General features: G+C 41.5%; 1 protein-coding gene across 1 annotated transcript; it reads right to left on the bottom strand.

Annotated features, from left to right (window-relative positions):
* Positions 1–2,347: 2,347 nt before the first annotated feature.
* atp2a2b (ATPase sarcoplasmic/endoplasmic reticulum Ca2+ transporting 2b) lies at positions 2,348–21,678 on the bottom strand. Its single transcript, XM_072455292.1, has 23 exons — positions 21,083–21,678; positions 20,382–20,399; positions 20,217–20,299; positions 19,240–19,344; positions 18,127–18,265; positions 12,492–12,572; positions 11,781–11,866; positions 11,548–11,703; positions 7,113–7,254; positions 6,874–7,040; positions 5,727–5,815; positions 5,444–5,546; positions 5,237–5,368; positions 5,030–5,149; positions 4,726–4,944; positions 4,454–4,577; positions 4,147–4,358; positions 3,833–4,053; positions 3,551–3,753; positions 3,391–3,476; positions 3,182–3,315; positions 2,961–3,078; positions 2,348–2,807 (listed from the first exon to the last, which is right to left on the bottom strand). The coding sequence occupies exons 1-23, from the start codon at positions 21,198–21,200 to the stop codon at positions 2,535–2,537; spliced, it is 3,129 nt and encodes a 1,042-aa protein (XP_072311393.1). The 5' UTR covers positions 21,201–21,678; the 3' UTR covers positions 2,348–2,534.
* Positions 21,679–24,264: the final 2,586 nt, after the last annotated feature.

Raw genomic sequence — 24,264 nt, 5'->3', positions numbered from 1 at the left:
AAAGGCAAAAGAACCATGTAGTATTGCAGGACACCAATGAATTCAAGTGTCTCTGTTATGATTGTAAACGACTAATGTATTTAAATGAAATCAATAGCTGATGTAAAGGCTGTGATTAGCTTCAAAAACAGAGCAGTCAAGTTCAACACGAGCCACTTCTTTATCTTTATAGACCTATTGTGCAAATTGCCCAAACTGTTACAAGAAAAACTGTGTTCCATGTCTATTAATATAACCATCTAAAAATCTTCCGTGAATATTGTACAATATATTTTATAAATAGAAATTTCAAATAGATACAGCTGAAACACATGCATGAGTTGTACCTACACCAATGTACAGCTAAGACCATAGACCCAGAGTTAAAAAATTGTCAACACCGCAAGCTACCATGGAAGATGGACTATGTTCTTCATGCAAGTAGTGTGGAGGATGGTCTCATGTCTACTAAATACAAACTCCAGAGGTATAAATGTGTTGTGTCAAGGTACACACAGCACGTAGAGCCTTAAATATTCTTTCTAACTGTACATGGGTATAAATACAGCTGATCACGGCGCTGGAGGAGTCAAAGGGCTGGCTGGATGTTGTCCCACCTCTGAACCCACTTGGTAAAGCTTGTGAAGTTTATGAGAGCCAACCTGGAAACCAGAGAAAACGTTCAATGTATAAATCACATAAGGATACAATATTAAATGTGTCGGTGCCGGTGACAGTCAAATGAAATGCCATTCATACTAATAGGACAATTGTTAAAATCGTTAATTAAAAGACTGAAATTTTACTTTTCAAATATTTATTACTCATTGTTCAGACATTTCTTCACTCTCCAAATCAGATTTTTTTTTCTTTTTAACTTTCCATTTTACTTGAATCTTAGGAAGAACTTATGACTTATGATTGTTTTATTTGTTCAGTTATGTAAAATTTGGCAATTAACTTATATTAAGTATAGCAAGTATTACAAAAGTACTGCATGAATGGTCAGCACACTGTGATAGGTGAAGAAAGAAACAATCTCAGTGTATACTCACTCTATCGGCAGGTGAGCCAATGGAAGGCATTGGGGAAGAAAGCACACAGTTGTAAAGTGGAACACGTAGTGCAAACAAACTAGGCTCAAAAAGCATGCTTTTGAGGACACACAGACGTGACAAAAATATTCTAAAACTGGCTGTTAATTATATGGGCTCAAGTCCTCTATGTAAACACAACAACAAACACTTAAGTCTTCTTAAAAAAGTACATGAGATCCAACAAACTAATTTGTCAGTTTATAAAGCCAAACTGAAGCATTCATCTGTCCATTATTTAAATTCAAGTATTCAATGCAGAAGCAAAAGTTTGTCTAAAACCCCACACATTAAAAGACGACAGCAAACATTTTGATTCAAAGGGTTCATGAGTGTATTTTCTTTATAGTAAAAAACAATACATCTTGGGTAGAATTCATGATCATTTGGAATTATATTATTTGCTATTTGTTACATGTCCTTTGAATCAAGCATTATGGAGAGAATTGGCAAACACATCTCCACCAGTTCGGGACAAAACACAGTTAATGATCACAAGTCATAAAACTAAAAAAATTCATATTAAAATTGAAAACTGATTATGTTCCGTTTTCTGCACAAATAAAGGGGCACACCTCAAATGTTATACTGTCTACTATAAAACGCCATGAAGAAAAGCCTTTAGAGATGAGCAGAATATGGTATCGTATTGAGGTAGCTGTGCTCTGCCCAGTGCAGAAAAACTGGCTTTTTCAAATCATGAGTAAAAAACATCAGTCAATTTATACTCTATTATGGGGTCAAATCTATACACAATTAAATTAAGAATTAAGAACCACAAAGTTCATGCTTGGTCACAGGACATGCGGCTTTTGTTTCTCAGATTTTGTTTTTCCTTTTAGCAGAGACATTCAAATCGTTCACACCCCCAAACCTTTCCTAGTGCGATCTGCCACTTGACACTCACCTCTGAGTTTATACTGAAGACACAATGGTAAACATTAGAAGAAGCAAAAAACAAATCAAGGCGTATTGTCTAAGCCACGCTGGTCAAACAATTTACAAAGCTGTAAAAAAAAAAGTTGCATAAAATAGTGTTGATTTTCTAGATTTCTTTTTGTAAATTAAAATGAACCAGTATAATATACAGGGTGTAGTGAATCAAAGTTATAATTTGCTAAATTATTAAAACAATTAAGAAAAAAAGATCTGACATTATTATTTTTAACCCTTAACCAAGCAACAAAGTCCTTAATTCAGGAGTGACAGTCTATCACGCTCATCCACCCACATATGGTGGAATCCTGACCCAAATCCAGTGGGTGACTTCTTAATGTTAACATTGAATATTATTCATAATGTTTAATTAAAGTTGGTCCTTCTCGTACACACAGGCACTCTTTCTAAAATCTACAAACACATCCACACCAACTAACTACGCAGACAGGGAAAGGGTAGAGAGGAGAGAAGTGGTGGCGGTGATGTGGGGCAGAGGGAAAATGGAGGTTGTGCTCAAGTCAGTCAGGACCAGAACATGTCGGCCATGTTAGTGTCGGAGCTGTAAATCCAGACGATGAGTGGGAGGGAGATGGCCACAAAGGGCCAGGAGATGCCCTCCAAACATGCACACATGGCACAGCCTTTGGAGCTGGCTGGCTTCTCCAGCTCTTTACCAGGCTCCAGGTAATTTCTAGCAGCAAACTTTAGAAACTCGTCCAACAAAATGACAGGCAGTGAGATCTTCAGCACCATCAGCCACTGAATCAAATTCAGAGGGGTGATCTGAAATATGATCTACAAAAAAATAGGGCAAAGTTTAGACTTTAACATGGTAACAATGAGTATTTTTACTGACTCTTGTAATTAAATTAATAAAAGCACTACACAACATGGGTACAAATTAACAACCAGTATTTTGCATGTCAAAGTAAAGAATGGGCTCCTCACAGGCAGTGGTTCGACGTAGAGGATGAGGAAGTGTAGAGACATGGAGAGGCAGATGGCTCCCAGCAGCCACACGTTCTCCCAGGGAGGCATGCGCATCAAAGACTGGTTTTCTGAAACACTGACAGACACACGAGAACATGTTGCAATATCTCTTAATTCACACTACACTTTTACTATCAATGGAAACTCTTCTGCTCTGACCATGTCATAATGAATCTTACCTGTTCAGAGCATTGCACATCTCAATGGTGACCAGCACCGAAAGGGCCATAGTCATGGGATATGGCGATTCAAAGATCTTGCAGTCAAGGCCATCGAAGTCTGCATTTTCAGGGCCACACTGCAAGAAGTGACTCTAGGACACAAAAGAAAATTAAACTTTTAAGAAACCATTCTGGATGCCCAACATTAAAAATGTAATTCCGCTAACCAGTTGATAAAATGTGATTCTTGGACCATCTTCAGCAGCTACAAACCACCAGGCGGCAGCTCCAACAGTAGCTGCACCCACATAACCTGGTTCAAATAAGTAAAAATCATTAGGACACAGTAAAGAAGAATATTAACCACAGAGTTTAAAATCCTCTCACATCCAATAGCCAGATATCTGAAGAAGAGCCATCCTGAGATGAGAGGTTCCCGGGCGTTGCGTGGAGGCTTGTTCATGATGTCCAGGTCAGGTGGGTTGAAGCCCAAAGCAGTCGCGGGCAGACCATCAGTCACAAGGTTGACCCAGAGCAGCTGGACAGGGATAAGAGCTTCAGGAAAGCCGAGCGCTGCAGTGAGGAAGATACTGCAGATGGGAAAAAAGTATAGTAGAAACTCTCATATGGCGTTTACTTTTTAATAGAGGCTGAAAGTTTGAGGCTTACCAGACAACTTCTCCTACATTTGAGGAGATCAGGTATCTAATAAACTGCTTCATGTTGTTATAAATTGCTCTGCCTTCCTCTACAGCCGCTACAATTGTGGAAAAGTTGTCGTCAGCGAGAACCATTTCAGAAGCAGATTTGGCTACTGCTGTGCCGGAGCCCATCGCAATGCCAATCTCGGCTTTCTTCAGCGCAGGAGCATCATTCACACCATCACCAGTCTGGGAGGAGCATAGGAACAAACAGGATTAATACCTTTTAAACAACAACTTGGTTTTAAGCTTAGATTTTCTAAACAACATCAGTTTGCTTACCATTGCTGTGATCTCATCATAGGATTGCAAATACTCAATGATCTTAGATTTGTGTGATGGCTCCACACGAGCATAGCAGCGGGCTTTAACCACAGCTTCCCTTTGTGCTGCTGGGGACAAATCATCAAACTCTCGGCCGGTGAAAGCCATGCTGGATACGTCATCATCTTCACTAAAAATGCCAATACGCCGGCATATGGCCACTGCGGTCCCTGCATTATACACAAAAGTGTACAAATATGAAAGTCTGGCCCAAGGCAACAACAGTTTATTCTCCATATGTAACAATAATACTATGGATGCATACCTTTATTGTCCCCTGTGATCATAATTACTCTGATTCCTGCAACACGACAAAGTCTAATTGAGGCTGCCACTTCAGCTCGAGGAGGGTCCAGCATGCCCACACACCCAACAAATGTCAGGTCAGTCTGGGGACAAAGACCAGATTGAATTTGTTAGCAAACTACCAGGTGGTTTTGGGACACTAAATCAATATATGATTGTAAAGCTTGACTGATTGTGTGATGGTGAACCAAAGACAATAAGTTAAAGTTGGATCCCAAATATGTATCTCACCTCATATTCAATAAAGCGAGTCGAATCTTCCAGTGCTAGGCTGTCCTTACTCATGGGGTTGTCTCGAGTGGCCAGCGCCAGACAACGCAGTGTGTCCCTTCCAGTTCCATACTCTCGAATTACGGACATCAACTTGTCTTTAATGACAGGGGTCATTGGCACTTTGTTGCTGCCGACACGAACATGTGTGCATCTGTCAATCACTCCCTCAGGAGCACCCTGAATGAAGACACATGAAGACATACAAAAGGTCAGACAGGTAAAAAAAAAAAAACTATGAATACAGGTAAATTATACGGCTCACCTTAACAAACATTTTGCCAACTGAGGAGCGGGCTTTGTTCGGAGTGCAGTAAACAGACATAGATTTCCTGTCTCTTGAAAATTCAAGTGTGAATTCTTTTTTCATCAGCTGCTTTATTACCTGAAGATTTGGACAGCACAAGAACATGTATGAGGTCTACATACAGAATGCCAAAGCTGTGGAACAATGAGGAGGTTTGTTACATACAGAGTTACAGGCGTTGGCGCGCTCCACTTTGGACAGGCCCATCAAACTTGTATCGAACACATTCATTTTCTCCACTAAACAAGTGAGCGCCGTCTCTGTCGCTTCTCCTACTTTTTCATACACACCTTTGGTCTACAGAGAGATTGAAACAATATTTTATTTACAATAAGCCCGTCAATATTAACGGTAATGTACTTTATTACAAACCTCATTGTAATCCAATGATGAATCATTACAGAGTGCACAGATGGAGGCCAGCTCCACCAGCGCGTCGTACTGGGAACATTTGACAGGCTTGCCATCATGGAAGCTATACACAAGCAAAAGCAAGGATCAGTTGGCCATTTCAAATCATAAGACAGTGTTTTTATCATTGTTTTATGTTGCACCGAATTACCAAAGCAAGTTCCTATGTTTGTGAATTATCTTTATTAGCAATGGCAATAAACCTTTTCCGATTCTGATTCTTAAATGACTTCATTACACTTACACTTGTCCTTCTGGGGCGTAGGTGGATCCAGTCACAGTGAACTCATTCAAAGAACAGTGATCGCCTTCTGCTTGGTCGAGTACAAACATCTGCAGAAACAACGACAGTGTTGGACAGTAGTCTACTTCTCTTTGCAGATTGTGAAGTTGTATTAACAGCAGCTGCAGGACTTCACTACAGCCAACAGGTGGCAGTATATGTCATATCACACAATGCGCAAAAGCTTTAAAGGCCTTTTACACATGGCTCATAAATGTCATTTTCAGTGTAAATATACACTGAACAGAACTTTATATGCAACACTTATTTTAGCACATGAAAAATGGGAGCAAAACAAAAGATGCGAAACTTTCTATTAACACAAAATCGGTTTTACAGAGCAATTACTAATAATCCACCCCACCTCACACTGGGATGGATTATTAAGATCAAATGTGCAGTAAGAGATTGACAAATTTGTGAACAATATGAGAGGGATGGGTTTTTTGTGTTTATAGAAAAGAAAAGGAATATCTCTATACGAGTTCAGCTCATGAAAAATGGGAGCAAAAACAAAAGTGTTCAGTGTATTTGTTAAAAACTTCAATCCAAAATGAGTTTATCATTCAGATGCTACTTTCAAGAAGCCAAAAATTGGAACCTGATGTTAATAAAAAATAAGCGAATCAACTTCTAGATTGACTTTGTAAAAGCTCAATTTGCTAGTATAACATCTGTGGCGTTAGCAAAACAAAGTTTAATGACCACTTTAAGGGCGTCAAAATGGCATTCAAACAAACTACAGGCGCAATTTAGTAAAATGGATGAATATGGATTAAAATATCCACTCTCGCTACAAGGTCTGTTATGAACTGCTCTTGCTGCTGAAAGTGACTAACCACTGCAAACTGATTAGCATGCTGCCTAAGCAGGAGGGATATCCATGTATATTTCAAGATGCATAAGGAATATAGATCCCGTTTCATAAAATATACATTTTTAGCGTTTTCCTTTTGGCCTCACGTCTTTCACTTGCCTTCAGACTCCTAGGGTTTTCTGCTTTCCTCTGCACAAAACTATCTGATCTGAGCTTTGTGTCCTTGTTGCATCTTATGATCAGACCTGGCTATAATTCTGCCTATACAATGATCAACTTTGTTGTTCTTACCCTGCACACGGACATCTGATTGGTGGTGAGAGTGCCAGTCTTGTCAGAGCAGATCACAGAGGTGCAGCCCAGCGTCTCCACTGAGGGCAGACTGCGGACGATGGCGTTCTTCTTGGCCATGCGCCGTGTTCCCAAAGCCAGACATGTAGTGATGACCGCAGGGAGGCCTGGAGGAAGGAGAGGAAAGTCAGCAGGAGCACTGTGTCACCTGCACTGACAACATTAGAACAGACAATTACCCTCTGGGATCGCTGCCACTGCCAAAGCCACTGCGATTTTGAAATAATACACAGCTCCACGAATCCAGGAGCCTCCGTGGACAGGATCGTTGAAATGTCCGATATTGATGATCCAGACTGCGATGCAGATGATGGAAATCACCTGGATACAATATATAACCAAACCAAGCTACAGCTGTGCACCAATGAATAGATGTGGAACACACAATTAGTTAATTTATTTCAAACATGATAAGAGGAACCAAACTCCCCACAACACGTGATGTGAGTTAAGCAACAAAAATCCCCCAAATAAAACGCTGAAAGACTACTGAAAACGACAAAATAACCAAAATGGAAACATTAAAAAGAATAAATTTACCCAAATTGAGTCAGAGAATAGAATAATTTAGGTTACGGTCAGGCATAATCCAGAATGGTTAGGGAGGAGAGGGCCCAGGATGGGGCGACTAAACTGGAGAAATGAATAAACTGAACACAAATAGAGTTTAAATAATATTTAAGTTGGGTATTTGTGTGGCTAACTAGCCTTAATAATCTGGCAGACATTACCACAAAATTTACCACAGCTTGTGTTCTTAGAGTCTGCAAGTCCATATTATGTATTCCCTCACTTAGACTTAATGAGAACCAAATTGGTATCGCTATATATCCTCTATTTACGTTTCGGACTGTCAGTAAACGTAAATGCCACACTTTGTACCAAGTTTCTCATGACTGCTTGTCATGTATTGTTAGGGTTTTAATAAACTGATTTGAAATGAACATGTGTTTCTTGTATTTCTTCTACATAACAGGAGGGTTCTGGCTGTAAAATGATCAGAGGAACCCAACTCCCCAAAAGGTTGAAACACTAACGAAAACAACAAACAAGTCCAACTGACAAATGCTACAGAGCTAGAGTTGGGTTTCGATTCAAATTTCAAGAATCGATTCCGATTTTTACGTTTCAAAATCTATTTTTTCGATTTTCTCAGATTCCATCCGAGTCGATCCGATTTCGATCTGATTTCCGATTCGATCCGATTTCGATTCGATCCGGGGGTTAATGTTATCAAAAATGAAAAATGTATTTGAACCGTTTCCTTCACTTCATGACTGGACTGTGTAGAGCAGGCATGTCCAAACTAGGGCCCGGGGGCCAAATGCAGCCCTCAGACAATTTTTTGTTGGCCCTCCAGCTTCCTGCTATGTCGGCCCAAACAACAAGTAGTACTATTTACTGTGAAATTGTGAAAATTCAGGCATATTGATGTTATACCAACCTAAAATTAATGTTCTAGATCTAATTCAAGGTGTGGAGGCTCATCGCAATTACGTCAAATGCAAAATTTAGAATGATTCACTTTGTCATTCAACAAATTCGACATTGTCAAGTTGTTTGTGGCCCTCTGCCCCGATTTAGTTTCAAAATGCGGCCCTTGGTGAAAAAAGTTTGGACACCCCTGGTGTAGAGAAACAACATATTAAAACTAGTATTATATCAATATTAAACAGCAAATCTTACAAGTATTGGTAGTTACTGATGGAAGACTGATGAAAAGGTTAAGGGTCAATCTACCTTCAAGAAAGATAATTCAGGACAATAAATGGAGGACATCATTGAGGTGACTACATCTGCAACAGTGGATTCCTACTGGGACACTAACCAGTGCATTATTATGCTTGAAAATAATTAAGAATTCACCCAAAAGCGGTTGCTACCAAAAGCATTTTTATTTTAAAACTGCTCACACACTGCCAGTACTGAAACTGGAAGTATAAAATGTAAACGTTGTGCATTTTTCCCAAAAAACTTGAAACTTTTTTTAAATTGTAATTTTTTTTAAATTTAAAAATAAATAAATCGATCTTTGGACGTACGAATCGATAATCTGTCATTAATATGCGAATCGATTAAAAATCGGAAAATCGATTTTTTTCAACCCAGCTCTATACAGAGCTGTAAGTTCACATGTTCAAATGGAGTGGGAGGAAGTATAACTTATCTAATGCCTCCCCTTTTCCTAATTTAACATTTTGGTTTCCCGCTGCACGTTAATAATGCATTAAATAATTCATTGAAAAACTTATCCAACTTAACAACCATTGTTATTTCTTCATATTTCTATTTAAATTTCATCTAGACTCAAGTCATTCCATAATATTACAACAGATAAAGATACAGAGGTGTTTCATTGTTGTTCGAAATGTGGGAAAACTATTTTTATTGACATTGCTCGTAAGGAAGAAGTTATGCTGTCGTTTATTTTTTGGAAAATAATTCAGAATCAGAATCAGGTTTATTGCCATTTGTCAATGAACAAAATTCACAAACATAGAAACTTGTCCTGGTGATTCGATGCAACACAAACAAGAAACATTGACCAATGAATACAAAACAATGGACAATGAATAGCTAACGGATATATAAAAAATAGGTAAGCAAAGTTAAGACAAAGTTAGAAATAGACATGATATGTACATAAATAAAATATGTAGCACAATAAAAAGTGAACAGTGCAGTGAGTGCAAGGTGCTTAGGCAGTGTTCATGAGTCCAACGGCAGAGGGAAAGAAACTGTTCTTGTGACGGGAGGTTCTGGTCCGGATGGACCGTAGCCTACTGCTTGAGGGGAGTGGCTCATATAGTCTGTGTCCAGGGTGAGAAGGGTCAGCTGTGATCCGACCTGCACGTCCCAGAGTCCTGGAAACGTACAGGTCCTGCAGAGATGGAAGTCTGCAGCCAAGCACCTTCTCAGCAGCGCGCACAATGAGCTGTAGTCTCTTGTCTGTCCCTGGCTGTGGCTCCAGCGTATCACACGGTGATGGAGGAGGTGAGGATGGACTCAATGATGGTCGTGTAGAACTGCACCATCAGCTCCGTTGTCAAATTGTCTTTCCTCAGCTGCCGCAGGAAGTTTATCCTCTGCTGGGCCTTCTTGATGAGGGAGCTGATGGTGGGCCCCCACTTGAGGTCCTGGGTGACGGTGGTGCTGAGGAATTGGAGTCCACAATGGAGATGGGGGAGTCTGAGATGGTGAGGGGGGGCTGGGGGACTATGACTTTTCTGAAGTCCACGATGATCTCCACCGTCTTCTGGGCATTGAACTCCAGGTTGTTACCGCTGCACCAGGACACCAGCCAGTCCACCTCCCTCCTGTAGACAGACTCATCCTCGTCCGAGATGAGACCGATGAGGGTGGTGTCGTCCGCAAACTTAATTAGTGTTACGGAGTCGTGAATGGAGGTGCAGCAGTTTGTGTACAGGGAGAAGAGCAGGGGAGAAAGTACACAGCCCTGTGGAGTTCCTGTGTTGATAGTTTGCGTGTCTGAGACATTCTTTCCCAGCCGTACGCACCGCCTCCGATCTGTCAGGAAGTCAGTGATCCACCTGTAGGTGGAGTCAGGCACGTTGAGCTTGTCCTGGAGCAGAGCAGGGAGGATGGTGTTGAATGCAGAGCTGAAGTCCACAAACAACGGGGAGTCCAGATGCTGCAGGATGAAGTGGAGTGCCAGGTTGACAGCGTCGTCCACAGACCTGTTGGCTCTGTAGGCAAACTGCAGGGGGTCCAGCAGGGGGGAGGTGAAGGACTTGAGGTGGGGGAGGACCAGGCGCTCAAATTACTTCATGACTACAGACGTCATCGCCACGGGTCTGTAGTCATTAAGTCCAGTAATCCGGGGCTTCTTGGGGACAGGGACAATGGACGACTTGAAGCAGGCTGGGACATGGCATGGCACTCCAGGGAGGTGTTGAAAATGCCAGTGAAGACAGGGGCCAGCTCGCCTGCGCAGTGTCTTAAGGTGGCCGGGGTGACACCGTCTGGTCCAGCAGCTTTTCGAGGGTTGGATTTCCGAAATAGTCTGCACACATCCTGAAACGTCTCGGTTTTGTCTCATCAGCAACGCCAGTTCGTCCAGTTTGTTGGGTAGTGAGTTCACGTTGGAGAGGAAGATCCCAGGTAAGGGCGTACGTGTGCCACGCTTCCTCAGCCGCACGAGCGCGCCTTCCTCTTCTCCGGCGTCTCACGGTTTTAGCCAAAATAATAGCTATTTCTGCAGCCGATGCTAAAAAGAACTGGAACTGTATCCATAGGAGTTGTGGTCCGGATGGATAGGAGCTCTTCACGGGTGTAAGAGCACGCAGACACACAATTTACTAAAACAAAACCAGCACCAACACGCCGAGGCAGCCTTCGGCGGTGCCATCTTGGTTTCTGTCTGTATTCTGCTGTACTCTGAACATAATTTGTGAAGTTTGTAGAATTCTAGGTTACTGAACTTGAGTATCTTTGATTTAAAAAAAAAAAACAATACATTAGTGTGATTTAACTTTCATAGTTGTTTCTCCACAGCTCAGTGCAATAGCTTAGATATGGTCAAATCAGAGAACAGTATAGTATAGTATATGTAATGATTTAGGATCAAGAATAATTTTTGCCTTATACACAAACCTTTGACAGCTGCTCTCCAAACTCATCCAGCTTCTGCTGCAGGGGTGTGCGCTCCTGCTCTGTAGCAGCCATCTCGTCCCGGATTTTTCCAATCTCTGTGTTTCCTGCTGTGGCTACGACCACACCAACCGCTTTACCTGCAGCAATGTTGGTGCCCTGAGACAGAAGTGATGATGTTATGTTCATGAGGGGTAGTCTGATCATTGGTACAACTGCTTTAAATGATCACTTACAGAAAAGAGCATGTTCTTCTTGTCTTGGTTGACGGCTCGTGGGTCAGGCACTGGGTCAGTGTGTTTGATAACGGACACAGACTCTCCTGAGGCAGGGACAGTACAATATGAGATGACGACAGTGAAACGACAGTTGTTGGTTCCTATTTCGGCTCTTTGAGGCAGATGTAATGGAAAAGGCTTCGCTACCCAATTGAACAGACCTGACAATTACCACGACTACAGACGGCCTCTGAAACGCTCCATCAGCCCCTGTGCTCAGTGCAAATGTCTAATGAAGTGTGCGAGCTCCACACCTCTGATGGAGCACGGCACAAAGCTTTTGACAGATATAGTATCTGTCACGGCCATGAATGGGGAAGAGAACGGTAAAAATCAACTCAAACTCCCAAATAGCTCCTGGAATTTTCTTCCAGTTAAGGCAGTGGAACGACAAGAGATTTAAGACCTAGATTCCCATAAAGCTGGTCTTTAAGTCACACTCCATATTTCCACCTCTTAAACTAAACACCTGCCTCAATGTCTACAGATTTATTAATTCATCTTTTCTTTCATCAGAGTTGACATTATTATTGTTAGAGCGGAAGCCTAGCAACCAAACTCACAAGGCATTTAAACACTGCATTTGAACCACATGTCTCTGCTGTGTACACAATTTAACTGAAGCCGTGTGGACTACAGAACTAATGTAAAGTTATATAAATGTTTTACCTGTGAGAATAGACTGGTCCACCCGCAGTGTGGTAGACTTGATAGAACAGAGCCTGATGTCAGCAGGCACTTTATCTCCAACTGTGGATGAGAAACTGTGCGTAAGCCTTTGTTGACACAAAAACAAACTGGTGGTAATGTCACAGTGACCATAAACGTTTACGAGATGCTAATGCAGTTCTTGTTCTACTGAACATCCTAGAAAAGATAACATGTCCTACTCCCAATATGATTCATGTTGCACTTATGCAGTCAGGATGTCAACATATACTGTCCATTATGAGTTCACAAGTCTATTAAAACAAATGACCTTCAGATTACATTCAGGGTTAAGGCTGTTCAGTCATCTCTTAATCTTATACTTGGGTCATTAGGCCCGAGCCCCAGCAGGGCGGAGGGCCTATTGCTCCCGCAACGCTGCCGAAGGCAGCGTTGCAACTGTCTGACCAAACATGCGGGCGCAGCCCGCATGTTTGGTACCCCGTCGCCCCTGGCAAGTACAGTGAACTAGCCCATGCCGAAGGCATGGATCATGCATACTTACTCCTGCTATGACAGAAATAGTCAACAATTAGTGAATGGGCATAGCCCATTCACTAATTGTTGACAACAGCAGCGCGAAGCGCTGCATTCCTCCAAAAACCCTCCTGGTATCGTCCCGTACGCGAGAATCCATGCCGCAGGCATGGGCCATGCTTGTATCTGCTCAAATCAATGGAAGTCTATGGGGAGTGGGCGGGGCATCCCGACGGAATAGGGAGTGACAAGCGCGTAAGCGCTCGTAATGATGATTCCACCCCATGGCGGCATCGGGAAGGCTTAGAGCTTTCAAACGATGTATAATTTGTTGTTATAGTGGAAACGGCTATATTGTTTTTGCTAAAAATATTATTATTTTTATTATTATTTTTCTTGTTCTTCTGCTTTTTGATCTCTAATTTGACCCCCTGAACATGCTCAAAAACTCACCAAACTTTGCCCAAAATTCAGAATCGGCGAAAAATTAGATTTTTTCTGGGCCATTTTTTTTTTTTCGTTAAAAAATGGCGCGACAGCGCCACCGACAAAAGTCAAAATACATTGCGCCTATGGGAGACGCCCCGAGGTCAACTTTGGCGTAAAGCTACGAAATTCGGGACACGCATTCCTCTCGTGAGGACAAAAAAAAAAATATTATTGTGGCCACGCCCCCAGACTTACCATATGGCCGCCATCTTCCTTTGAAAATGAAAACAAGCTGAGTTAGCCATTTTGTTTACGACAAACTTTGACGAACTCCTCCTAGGGCGTTTTGCCCACCGACTTCAAAATCGGCGGACGTCCTCTGGACAAGTGGGGCATTTAAAGTTATCCAATTTTTTGAGATACCTTTTACGGTCTGTGTGCGGCGCAGCCGCAAAGTTGGACAACTTATTTTGGAATATTGCAGATCTAAAAATTGCTCCCATTTGATCAAAACCAGTCCGATTAGGACCAAATTTGAATCAGTTGTTAAACTTTCTAGTTTGGACCAGTTTAGGCTGACAAAATTGAAATGGCCGCGATAGCGCCCCCTACAGAGTGACCTTTAAATTAACATTGAAGGTCAAAAATTAGTTTTACCAAAATTGTCTAAACTTTACCCAAAATTCTATTTTGCCGTCCCAATCACAAAAGCCAATCACAAAAATGCCTAATTTTTTACGGCGTAGTCGTAGCGATGACAGAAACCTCCCATGTTATCCCTATGGGAAAACCACAAAATCTCTCAAATTACCACATCTTTATGTGTTACACTTTAACGAAGTCCTCCTAGTGCGTTTTGCCCACCAACCTCAAAATCGGTGTACGTCCTCTAGACAAGTGGTGCATCTAAAGTTATCCAAATTTTAAGGATTACTTTTACGGTCTCTGTGCGACGGAGCCGCAAACGTTTCCCAGAATTATGACTATTTGGCCTTCAGAGTGGCCTATAAACAATAGAGTTTTTCCAAATGACATGACATTTTGCACTAAATTCTAATTTTCCATCCTGATCATAAAAGTATGAGAGCCAAAGTCATATTTTGTACGGCGTAACCGTAGCGATGACAGAAACATCCCATGTTATCCTTATGGGAAAATCGCAGAATCGCTCAAATCACCACATTTTTACGCTTCACACTTTAATGAACTCCTCCTAGGGCGATTGTCCGATCAAGTTCATATTTGGAGAATATCATCTACACAAGCGGGGCATCAAAACGTATCCATATTTTGATTCTAAGTGCTACGGTCTCTGTGTGGTGGACCCGCAAATATATGTCAGAAATGGGAAAACAGCGAAATCTCTAAAATGACCACATTTTTACGCTTCACACTTTAACGAACTCCTCCCAGGGAGATAGCTCGATCAAGCTCATATTTGGGGAAAATCATCTACACAAACGGGGCATCAAAACTTATCCATATTTTGATTTTAAGTGCTACGGTCTCTGTGCTGTGGAGCTGCAAATATACTGTCACAAATGGGAAAAACGCCAAATCCTTGAAATGTTCACATTTACGCTTCACACTTTAATGAACTCCTCTGTGGGCAATAGCTCGATCAAGCTTTACTTTGGGAAAATAATCTACACAAGCGGAGCATCAAAAGTTATCCATATTTTTATTCCAAGTGTCACGGTCTCTGTGCGCTGGAGCTGCACATTTGACCGACATTTGTGTTCATTTGCACTGGTTAAGCACAGCATTGTACATGTACAATGTGTCGTTGTCTTAGTTCTTGCGTTATCGCCATCTCTGTAAAATGCAGAGAGCAGAGTCGGAAGGCCGGCGGCCCGCGAGGGCCGTTGGATGCCGCTTGCGGCTTTAATTTTTCATTGTTATTGTAAAGATGTTTTTTGCCCGTAGGCTTACTTAGACAGCAAATAGTTTGGAGTCGGGAATCGATCTGGCATATGTGCAGTGGTTTAGACCACTGGGCAGCACGCTAAAGTCCTTTTAGTCGAGAGATCTAAAGCCAAAGTCAGTAAAAGCATGTGATCTGGAGCAGAGTTCAGACTTAGAAGAAATAATAATATTTCCATTCATTTTTAATAACAAAATTGTGATAATCAATTCAAGACAATGGGAAAAATACATCTAACAGGAGGAAAGGTCATCAAGGAATCCCAGTCTGCAGTAGTTTTAGCCATATATGTTCAATTGCATTATAGTTTAATTAAACACATTACAATATTAAAGCTCATCAGCCTCAGTTGTGCAGCCTGAGATGTGTGGTGAAGAAAAGCACAAGAGAACAAGAGGAGGAGCGGGGACAATAAAGCTTTGACAGAGCGTCTCTTAAGAGCCCTCTGGACAGTGGAGCAGTGTCAGCTGTGCCATAAACATACTCTCCTCTCTTCACAGCGGCGCTTTGGAGTAGAGGTTTGAGAGAGGAGCAGACGGGAAGGGGCTTCAGATTCGACTTAACACACGTCCAAAAATGGGAAAACTATTTTGATTGGTAGCGAACATGCTCCTGGTGCGGGGGGAAGGGCAGAGATAAAGAGTCCAGTTTTTGAGGAAAGGAAAACCCATTAAACACAACTGACCCAAAATAGAAACAATGTGACGCAAGTTCTTTGATTCCCACCGGGGTCGGGATGTGGCGAGTGCGTGACCTTGAAAGAATCGTGAGGTTGATTCAAAGACAGAATACAGAAATATGGTCTAAAACGAACTAATGAGACAATACCCATGTCAGTACAGGGAATTCAGGGATTTATCTCGTCTGGTGCAAGGTTCTGGTTCAGCGCTGTATCATCTGCACTGCCTAATAAGGTAATGTGAACTGCTGACCACCATCACCTGCCGGCCTTTAAACTGCCCTGCTTCACACACGACATAATGAAGAGCAGAACAGAGACAAGACAAACATTAAGACGCAACGCATGTGAAAGCAGGAAGACACTTTGTTGAAGGAGTTCCTGTAGACTTCTGTGGAATGATTGGAATATAGGCTGTTTTCATTAGATTAGAATTTTACAGAAAGGCTTATTCCACATTTAGGCACCACACACAAAAACAAGTCACTCCCTGCCATAACTTTTTAAGAATAATTATGATAGAATTTAAAAAGGTTAAATGTAAAAATACACTGCCACATGAACTACTACTCTTACAATACGAGCGGCTCGTGCCAACTCTGAAACAGAAAGCGCTCGTTGAGACCTGGACTTTGTAGCCCTTGTGTGAACAAATGATTCTATCAGGTTTATCTGCTCCCATGAGAAAGGGCACTAATACACCAGAGACAGGCCGGCAAACAATACTACACCGATCCAAGTCTGTCACACTGCAACTATCAGAGCGTTGGTTTTTGTTTCGCTCAACGTGTGAGGTCTCCTAAAACTGAAGAGATTACAGGAAGTTTAGTTAAGTTAGTGAGACAAATAAAGGGCCCAAAAGCCCAAAGGGACATTTTATAACATTGTGTACCCCTCATGGAAGCCTTTCTTTAAATTATGAAGAGACGTCACAAATCAAACTTGATAAACACAAACCGTGCACTGCGTCTGTGTTACGTTCATGCTCCAATAATCTACTGTTTGCAAAAATAGCCACTGCGCCGGCTCTGTGATCAGGCGTCACACGCACATGCAGTGCTGAAGACTACAGCTGACGCAGGGAAAAGAGAAGCAGAGCCACAGCTTAAGTGGTGACAATAGACAGGCCGACTCACACCGTTTAATAAAAGGCAGAACAAGGAGCTCTGGAGCACAAATTGTTGTCATATTAACCTTTCCAAACTTCACATCCGGTGCTTTCTTTCCATAATTAATACAAAACAGGCACAGGATTAGTAGTCAGCTTCTCATAGTGCATCATTTGTTTTAATTGAAACTGCACACCATTCTTACTTACAGGATACTTGGTCCAGTCACTGCACCGGTCATCTTACAAAAACAACTCACTTAGTATCAATAAGGAACACCACAGCTCTACTCAAGTGTAAAGACTATTCATCAGCCCATAAATGAGCCGGGATGAGGGGCAGATGTAATTAGCTAGAGTATGGATGGATACATCTAATGAAACTGCTATTAGTTTAGTTTGGAGGTAAATGTGATTTGCCTGACAACAACAACAAATACAATGATGGAAATCTATGCGACAAATGTAATTTAGTTAGCATAGGAACAAACAATCTAACCCAAAGTCGCATGACTCTTTTTGTGTCGACATAAAATAAATAAATAGTTTAATGTGAATACAAAATTACCGTTTTGAAAGGAGATCCGTGCAGAAGCACACTGCTCTAGACATGGACCCGAGTAAAGGTTCTGCTCTCACAGTATAATACTGTGAATCGTTTGTTATCATCATCCTGAGATTGTCATGGGAACGGAACAGGATGTGGGTGAGCTTCATAGCCAATTGTGTAACAGTCAGTGCAGTTTAACCACTTTGAATTATTTTAATTAGTTACCAAAATCCAAACTACCAGGTGATTTGAGTCAGTTCTTTTATAGGCATTCAGACATAGTCGAGATAAAAGGATCAGCTAAGCTTTTAATTCATCACGCAACGTGTTTAATGTATAGTTGGAATATCAGTTAATGCTGCTTGGTCAATAGGACAGTCAAGCCATAAACAAAGATGTATCCACTGAATGTTGCAGAGCACGTCTTACCTGCTACCTCCACAATGTCGCCAGGCACAATGTCCCTGGCTTTAATCCTCTGCACGCTCTTTCTGTCCTGGCGGTACACTTTGCCCATCTCTGGCTCGTACTCTTTCAGTGCTTCAATGGCGTTTTCAGCATTTCGCTCCTGAAGAAAAGCAAGAAAATGATTTGGATTTAATACACACAGAGCACACAATGATGAACCCCAACATAAACCATCTATTTGAAGGTCGGCAATCCTTTCATCCTTCAGTCTCCTTAAACAAAATAATTCTGATTCTTTTTTTTAAAAAAGGACATTTTTCATGACTTTCAGTCTTATTTTCTATCTCAAGCCTTCATTCCACTCTTTTCAATTCTTGTGCACGTTGGGCTTAGAACTACAGCTCCTTGTGTGGCGGCGGCGGCAGCACACAGCTATACAAAGCTATACAAGGCAAGATAATGTGCCTAACCCCAGGATATTTCAGTCTTTGTGAGGAACAGCATCGGGGATGGAGGGGAAAAGGTTACGAGACAGCAGCCAGTGAAGAGTGGCTTATGAGATTTATACAGCATGGCAACGAAGAGTGTTTAGTTTTTGTTCCTCTAGCATTACAACTAACTTAAGTACACTTTTTATTTTAAACATGACTGTTACCACTAAAATTCACCACAAAAGCATATTTTCTATTCTCAGAGGGGGGGAAGAGAAGCAAAAATGTGTACTTAAAAGTAGTAGTCCAAATAATTACTCCACTCAAGAGTAAAAAAATAAGTATTTAAAATGTGATTTATGATTTACGAATGAATGTAATAAGATTGACTACACATTTAAAAGGGCAAGAAATCTGGTATTTTCAAAGGACTCAACAGAAAAAATACAAAAACAAATCATCTGACAGTAAGGTAACAAAGCTACTCGCAATGGGAAGAGTAACCAAAGCTCTACTCAAGAGTTACGTTTGAAGGTTACTTCAAACCTACAGTGATATTACTCACGTAGAAGTAAAATTATGGTGTCAGAACTTTGAAAAGTACAATTGTAATACAAATCTAACTATTATCCACCTCTGTCTATGCTCAGATCTTTTGGTTGTGAACTGAAGTCTTTAAATAACAGTCCAGCTGTGTCATTACCTGCCACACTCCGACGATGGCGTTAGCTATTAGAATAAGGAGGATAACAAAAGGCTCCACAAAGGCTGTAACGGTTTCCTCTCCCTCCTCAAACCAGGCCAGTACCTACAACACAGAGACAGGGAAAAAACAGCATGTTCAAAATGGACAATAGAACAAGGTAATGAGAAATATTAGCTCAATACAATAGCGAAAAGTGCCGGACAAAAGGCTGTCATTTTGCTCATTGTTTGCTCCAATGCTGGTTTGTTTTTTTAAACCATGCAGTAATAAGTATTCTTTAAGCATTGTGTTTTAGATCTTAGGTCGTTTACGTCATTATTTAAATATATAGCGGCGTTTTATAAATAGATTTCAATTAATAACCATGTCTGTACAAGGACATCAGAAACTAGGCCACGTCTGAGAAAGTCGGTTCGAGGGACGCAAAGAAGTGAGAGCGTTCACTTCAGAAATCTGTGCCAATTGAGCGCCAAGCTCGACCCAAAACACACCCCACAACACAGATTCTGAATAAATATGCTCTCGTGATTGGTACTGATATGTTTTTATGGTGGAATAGAAACAGTGTCCTCCACATTGGTTTCATGAACATAGTTGTACTTCTGGCCTGTGGGCAATCGGCTGACACACAAGAAATGCGTAAAAGCAAATGGAGTCACACATAATTCAGGATGTGTGGTCTGAGGTCAGAAGGGCACACTTCATAAATGAGACGTGAGGGAGTTTTGGAGTAACTGGAATGTTTATTCATTCATATTTTTACTCATGAAGCTGGTGTTGATTAGTATCACTCTATAAATAGTATAGAGTATTTGCACAGTATTTGATCCCAATCATTTCTAGAGCTTTTGCCATGTCATGCTCCCGTTGGTCGATTTACAGCATTTACAGTTATCCATTGTTACTGTCAACACCCGCTTCATCTGTGGCCAACATCATGAGTGCGCAATAGATCCAACCTGTGTAGTACTTACAAATGATATGCAAGCAGCAAGTAAAAGAATCCTGACGAGGAGATCTTCAAACTGTTCAATAACCAACGACCACAGGGACTTTCCTAGAATGCGATAAATACAAGATTAGTGATATTTGACAGTGTTAAAGTCGTGGTGATGAATATTTAGTTTGAAAATATATACCTTCTTCGGCTGGCAGCTCTGCGGATGGTACAAATCAGAGACAAAGACAAATGTACCACGTTAGCATAAGATCATTCAGAGTACAGACTCTTCAAAATGCAGAATGTTCAATGCAGGCATTTTTTTAAATGTAAGGATAAAACCTAAATGTTAATAGTTATAGTATTTAAAAACACAATTAATTTAAATGTCAGTTTGCTTCTCTATTACAAAAGATGTAAAATGATTTTTCTAGAACAAAACACTGGATTTTTTTTTTTTTTCATACAAAGTATGTTTTGCAAAAAGTATATTTTATGGTGAAACTACGGAAGCATCAAGATTTCCTAAGCTATTTTCTAGGGAAGTATAAAAAAACATTTTAATTGCCTATATAAAAATGTTAATTTGTACAATCATCTCTTATCTAAACACACATTTGGGCCTTATCCCAATGTCTCTATTGCAATCGCATTATGTTCCACTGGACTTTGACCTCCAGTACCGAATTCAGAATGAATTTATTTACAAATCTGTAACGGTTCCATAAAGCCACAAACATTGATTATCCATCTGGTGTACATAACTCAGACGGCATTTCACGGGTTAAAAGTCTTCCTCTTTGTGTAATCAATGACGTCCGCCGTGAACCCACAGCAGTCAGCTAAACACGCCTTGGCTTGTGTCTTTCTCCAGCCAAACTATGCAGACAAATGTCTCACCATTGGTTCCGAATCGGTCCCGCTGCTTCCGGACCTGTTCCGCACCGAGGCCGGTGCTCTCGTTGACGCTGAAGAAGGCGTAAACTTCCTCTACCGACTTGGTGTGCGCGTTGTCCATGATGCTGGCCAGTTGAGGACACCGCTGCGCACGTCCCCGGCGGTCGGTCACGGCTCTGTTGTTATTGCTGCACCGTCAAGCCAGGTTTCCGGGCGAATACTCACCGATGGTCACCAAACACTACCGAACACGTGTAAACGGCCGCTCTTACCGGGGCAAGCGTGATACAACGACAATCAGAGCTGCGTGTATGAGTGGAGTAACGAGCCGCTCCGGTGTTAGCCGATAATAGCTAACAGGCTAGCACAGTGTTGCTTGTGATCACCTGCTCCGCTTCACTAACCTTGTCTAATCTAAACAAAATTAACACAAAAATCGCCGTTGAAGCTTCCAAGTGAATACACAAACTGTGCTCTGTCCCCACGCGCTACTCTACAGTCTTTTTGGTTCTAGAATGATTAGACATGTGTCTGTGGCAGCTCCGTTTCCTCCGTTCGTGCTGCGACTCTCCGGTTCGCGTTGCTCCGCTGCAGATCTCGCGTGCGCCTGGTGCGGTTTGCAGTGTCCGCATGTGGAAGACGCTCATTGGTCAAACACAGCGGAAATCCAACTCTCGCCAGAGATTTGTCTCTCGACCCGCCCTCAACCCAAACATGAGAGAGCGTCATCTCAGCTTGAGCTTTTCATTACATCTTTTTATATCCTGACCTTCTCCACACAAAGTGAAGCACTTATGACCAAGAGAGATATTGACTAACGGCTGTAAACTGTATTTTAATTAATAATAATCATTGTTACAACAAAATCCCCTTTATTACTCTGTGAACCCCCTCGAACCAACACCTTACCGTGGTGGAGCGGTTTGAGCGCCCAAGAGTTATGTGTATGTGTGTGTGTGTGTGTGTGCGTGTGTGTGAGGTGTGTGTGTGTGTGTGCGTGCGTGTGTGTGTGTGTGTGAGAGAGGTATGTGTGTGTGTGTGTGAGGCGTGTGTGTGTGTGTGTGTGTGCGTGTGTGTGAGGTGTGTGTGTGTGTGTGCGTGCGTGTGTGTGTGTGTGTGAGAGAGGTATGTGTGTGTGTGTGTGTGTGTGAGGCGTGTGCGTGTGTGTGTGTGTGTGTGCGTGCGCGTGTGTGTGTGTGTGTGTGAGAGAGGTATGTGTGTGTGTGTGTGTGTGAGGCGTGTGCGTGTGTGTGTGTGTGTGCGTGCGTGTGTGTGTGTGTGTGAGAGAGGTATGTGTGTGTGTGTGTGAGGCGTGTGTGTGTGTGTGTGTGCGTGTGTGTGAGGTGTGTGTGTGTGTGTGCGTGCGTGTGTGTGTGTGTGTGAGAGAGGTATGTGTGTGTGTGTGTGTGTGTGAGGCGTGTGTGTGTGTGTGTGTGTGTGTGCGTGCGCGTGTGTGTGTGTGTGTGTGTGTGTGAGAGAGGTATGTGTGTGTGTGTGTGTGTGAGGCGTGTGTGTGTGTGTGTGTGTGTGTGAGAGAGGTATGTGTGTGTGTGTGTGTGTGAGGCGTGTGCGTGTGTGTGTGTGTGTGCGTGCGCGTGTGTGGGTGTGTGTGTGTGTGTGTGCGTGTGTGTGTGTGTGTGTGCGTGTGTTTAGGGGTGTGAGTGTGTGTGGGTTGGTGGGGTATATATTAATGAATTTGAGGAGACCCCAGGAAGAATAGCAACTGCAGGAGCTAATGGGGATCTTAATAAACTACACCAAACTAAATCTGTAATTAAGATTAAATAGATCTTGAATTGGAATTATATCATAAAATAATGTTCAGAATGTATTGTGGCAATTCATATTTTACACTGTGAACAATGACAAGCCCGGCAGAAAGCTTTTACAACTTTTACTTTGTGGATGACGACATTATGTATCCACATTTTACATTGTAACATACACTGTCTACATTTTTGTTGAAGGGCCTGAGTTTACCACTGCTGTGTAACTTTGTTGGTCTTCAGTAGTTTTTGTCTTCTTTTAAATGTATTTATCTTTCTACAAGACAAGCTGGGACAAGGTAATGCAGTTACAGACCAGATCTGTGTTCTACAATGGAGTGTTCCATTGTAAAAATATATTAAGTTGTAGTTGTTTTTCTTCTTCTTCAAAAAACCGTAAACTGGACACATTTTTTTCAAAAACATACTACACCTGTACTTATTCCTACATGTTTCATCAAGTAAAAAAATCCCACACGTAATCCAAAACACACATATAGGTGAATAATTGTATGAAGACGTTTATTGCCATATTGTGGAACATTTAATGGATTGAAACATATTTTTCCATGAGGTAAAGCAGGTCTGCGACAAGTTGGCCACTGTCCAGTGTGTACCCCGCCTAAGGCCCGAAGTCACTGGGATAGGCTCCAGTCACCTGCGACCCCAAAAGGGAACAAGCGGTAGAAAATGGATGGATGGATGGGTAAAGCAGGTGGACCAGCCATCAAAAAGGGCATCTTTAAATTACTTGTACAACTTTATTCCTTTAGTCTTGTCTTAGATGTGGGACTTGTTCTATTTTCTTTTTTTAATATGTTATAGCTTGATCATGATATAGGTCATTTTAAATCAAATTTTCTGAGTGCTGGTGGCATTTTCAAGAGGGTGATTGAAGTGAGTTTGAGGAATATATGTATATTTATATACAGTGTTCAATGTGTTGTTGTTTGTGTTGCACTGAATCACCAGGACAAGTTCCTATGTCTGTGAATTTTGTTTATCGACAAATGGCAATAAACCCTTTTCTGATATATATATATATATATATATATATATATATATATATATATATATATATATATATATATATATATATATATATATATATATATGTGTGTGTGTGTGTGTGTGTGTGTGTGTGTGTGTGTGTGTAATTATTAATCTAGGTTTCTCTTTTGCCTTTTGCAGGTTTTGCTTACGGGTGTTGCTGCCCTCCTGTGGACAAAAGGCATATTTACAGTTGTGTTTATTCAGATCAAGAGCAGAGCGAGTTGTAAATGCCTTAGGTCATTAAGAAATTTTTCCAATGCCATTGAGGGAAACCCATGACTGTATGAATATTTTATTTATGGGGAAACTCCATCACGTTGTGGCGCGTGACGTAGTTGAAAAAACTGAACTACTGCAATTTTACAT

This window comes from Eucyclogobius newberryi, unplaced genomic scaffold (genome assembly GCF_026437365.1).
Source record: "Eucyclogobius newberryi isolate DKJ021-1_F unplaced genomic scaffold, fEucNew1.0.hap1 SCAF_2, whole genome shotgun sequence".
Classification (NCBI taxonomy): Eukaryota; Metazoa; Chordata; class Actinopteri; order Gobiiformes; family Gobiidae; genus Eucyclogobius; species Eucyclogobius newberryi.
This window is presented reverse-complemented; position numbering and strand designations above follow the sequence as displayed.

Excerpts from the sequence above, each read along its gene's own strand:
- atp2a2b (XM_072455292.1), bottom strand. The coding sequence starts at position 21,200 with ATGGACAACGCGCACACCAAGTCGGTAGAGGAAGTTTACGCCTTCTTC. Across the intron at positions 7,041-7,112 it reads AGTGGCAGCGATCCCAGAGG|GCCTCCCTGCGGTCATCACT; the intron begins GTAATTGTCTGT and ends TCCTTCCTCCAG. Across the intron at positions 4,359-4,453 it reads GATCACAGGGGACAATAAAG|GGACCGCAGTGGCCATATGC; the intron begins GTATGCATCCAT and ends TGTATAATGCAG.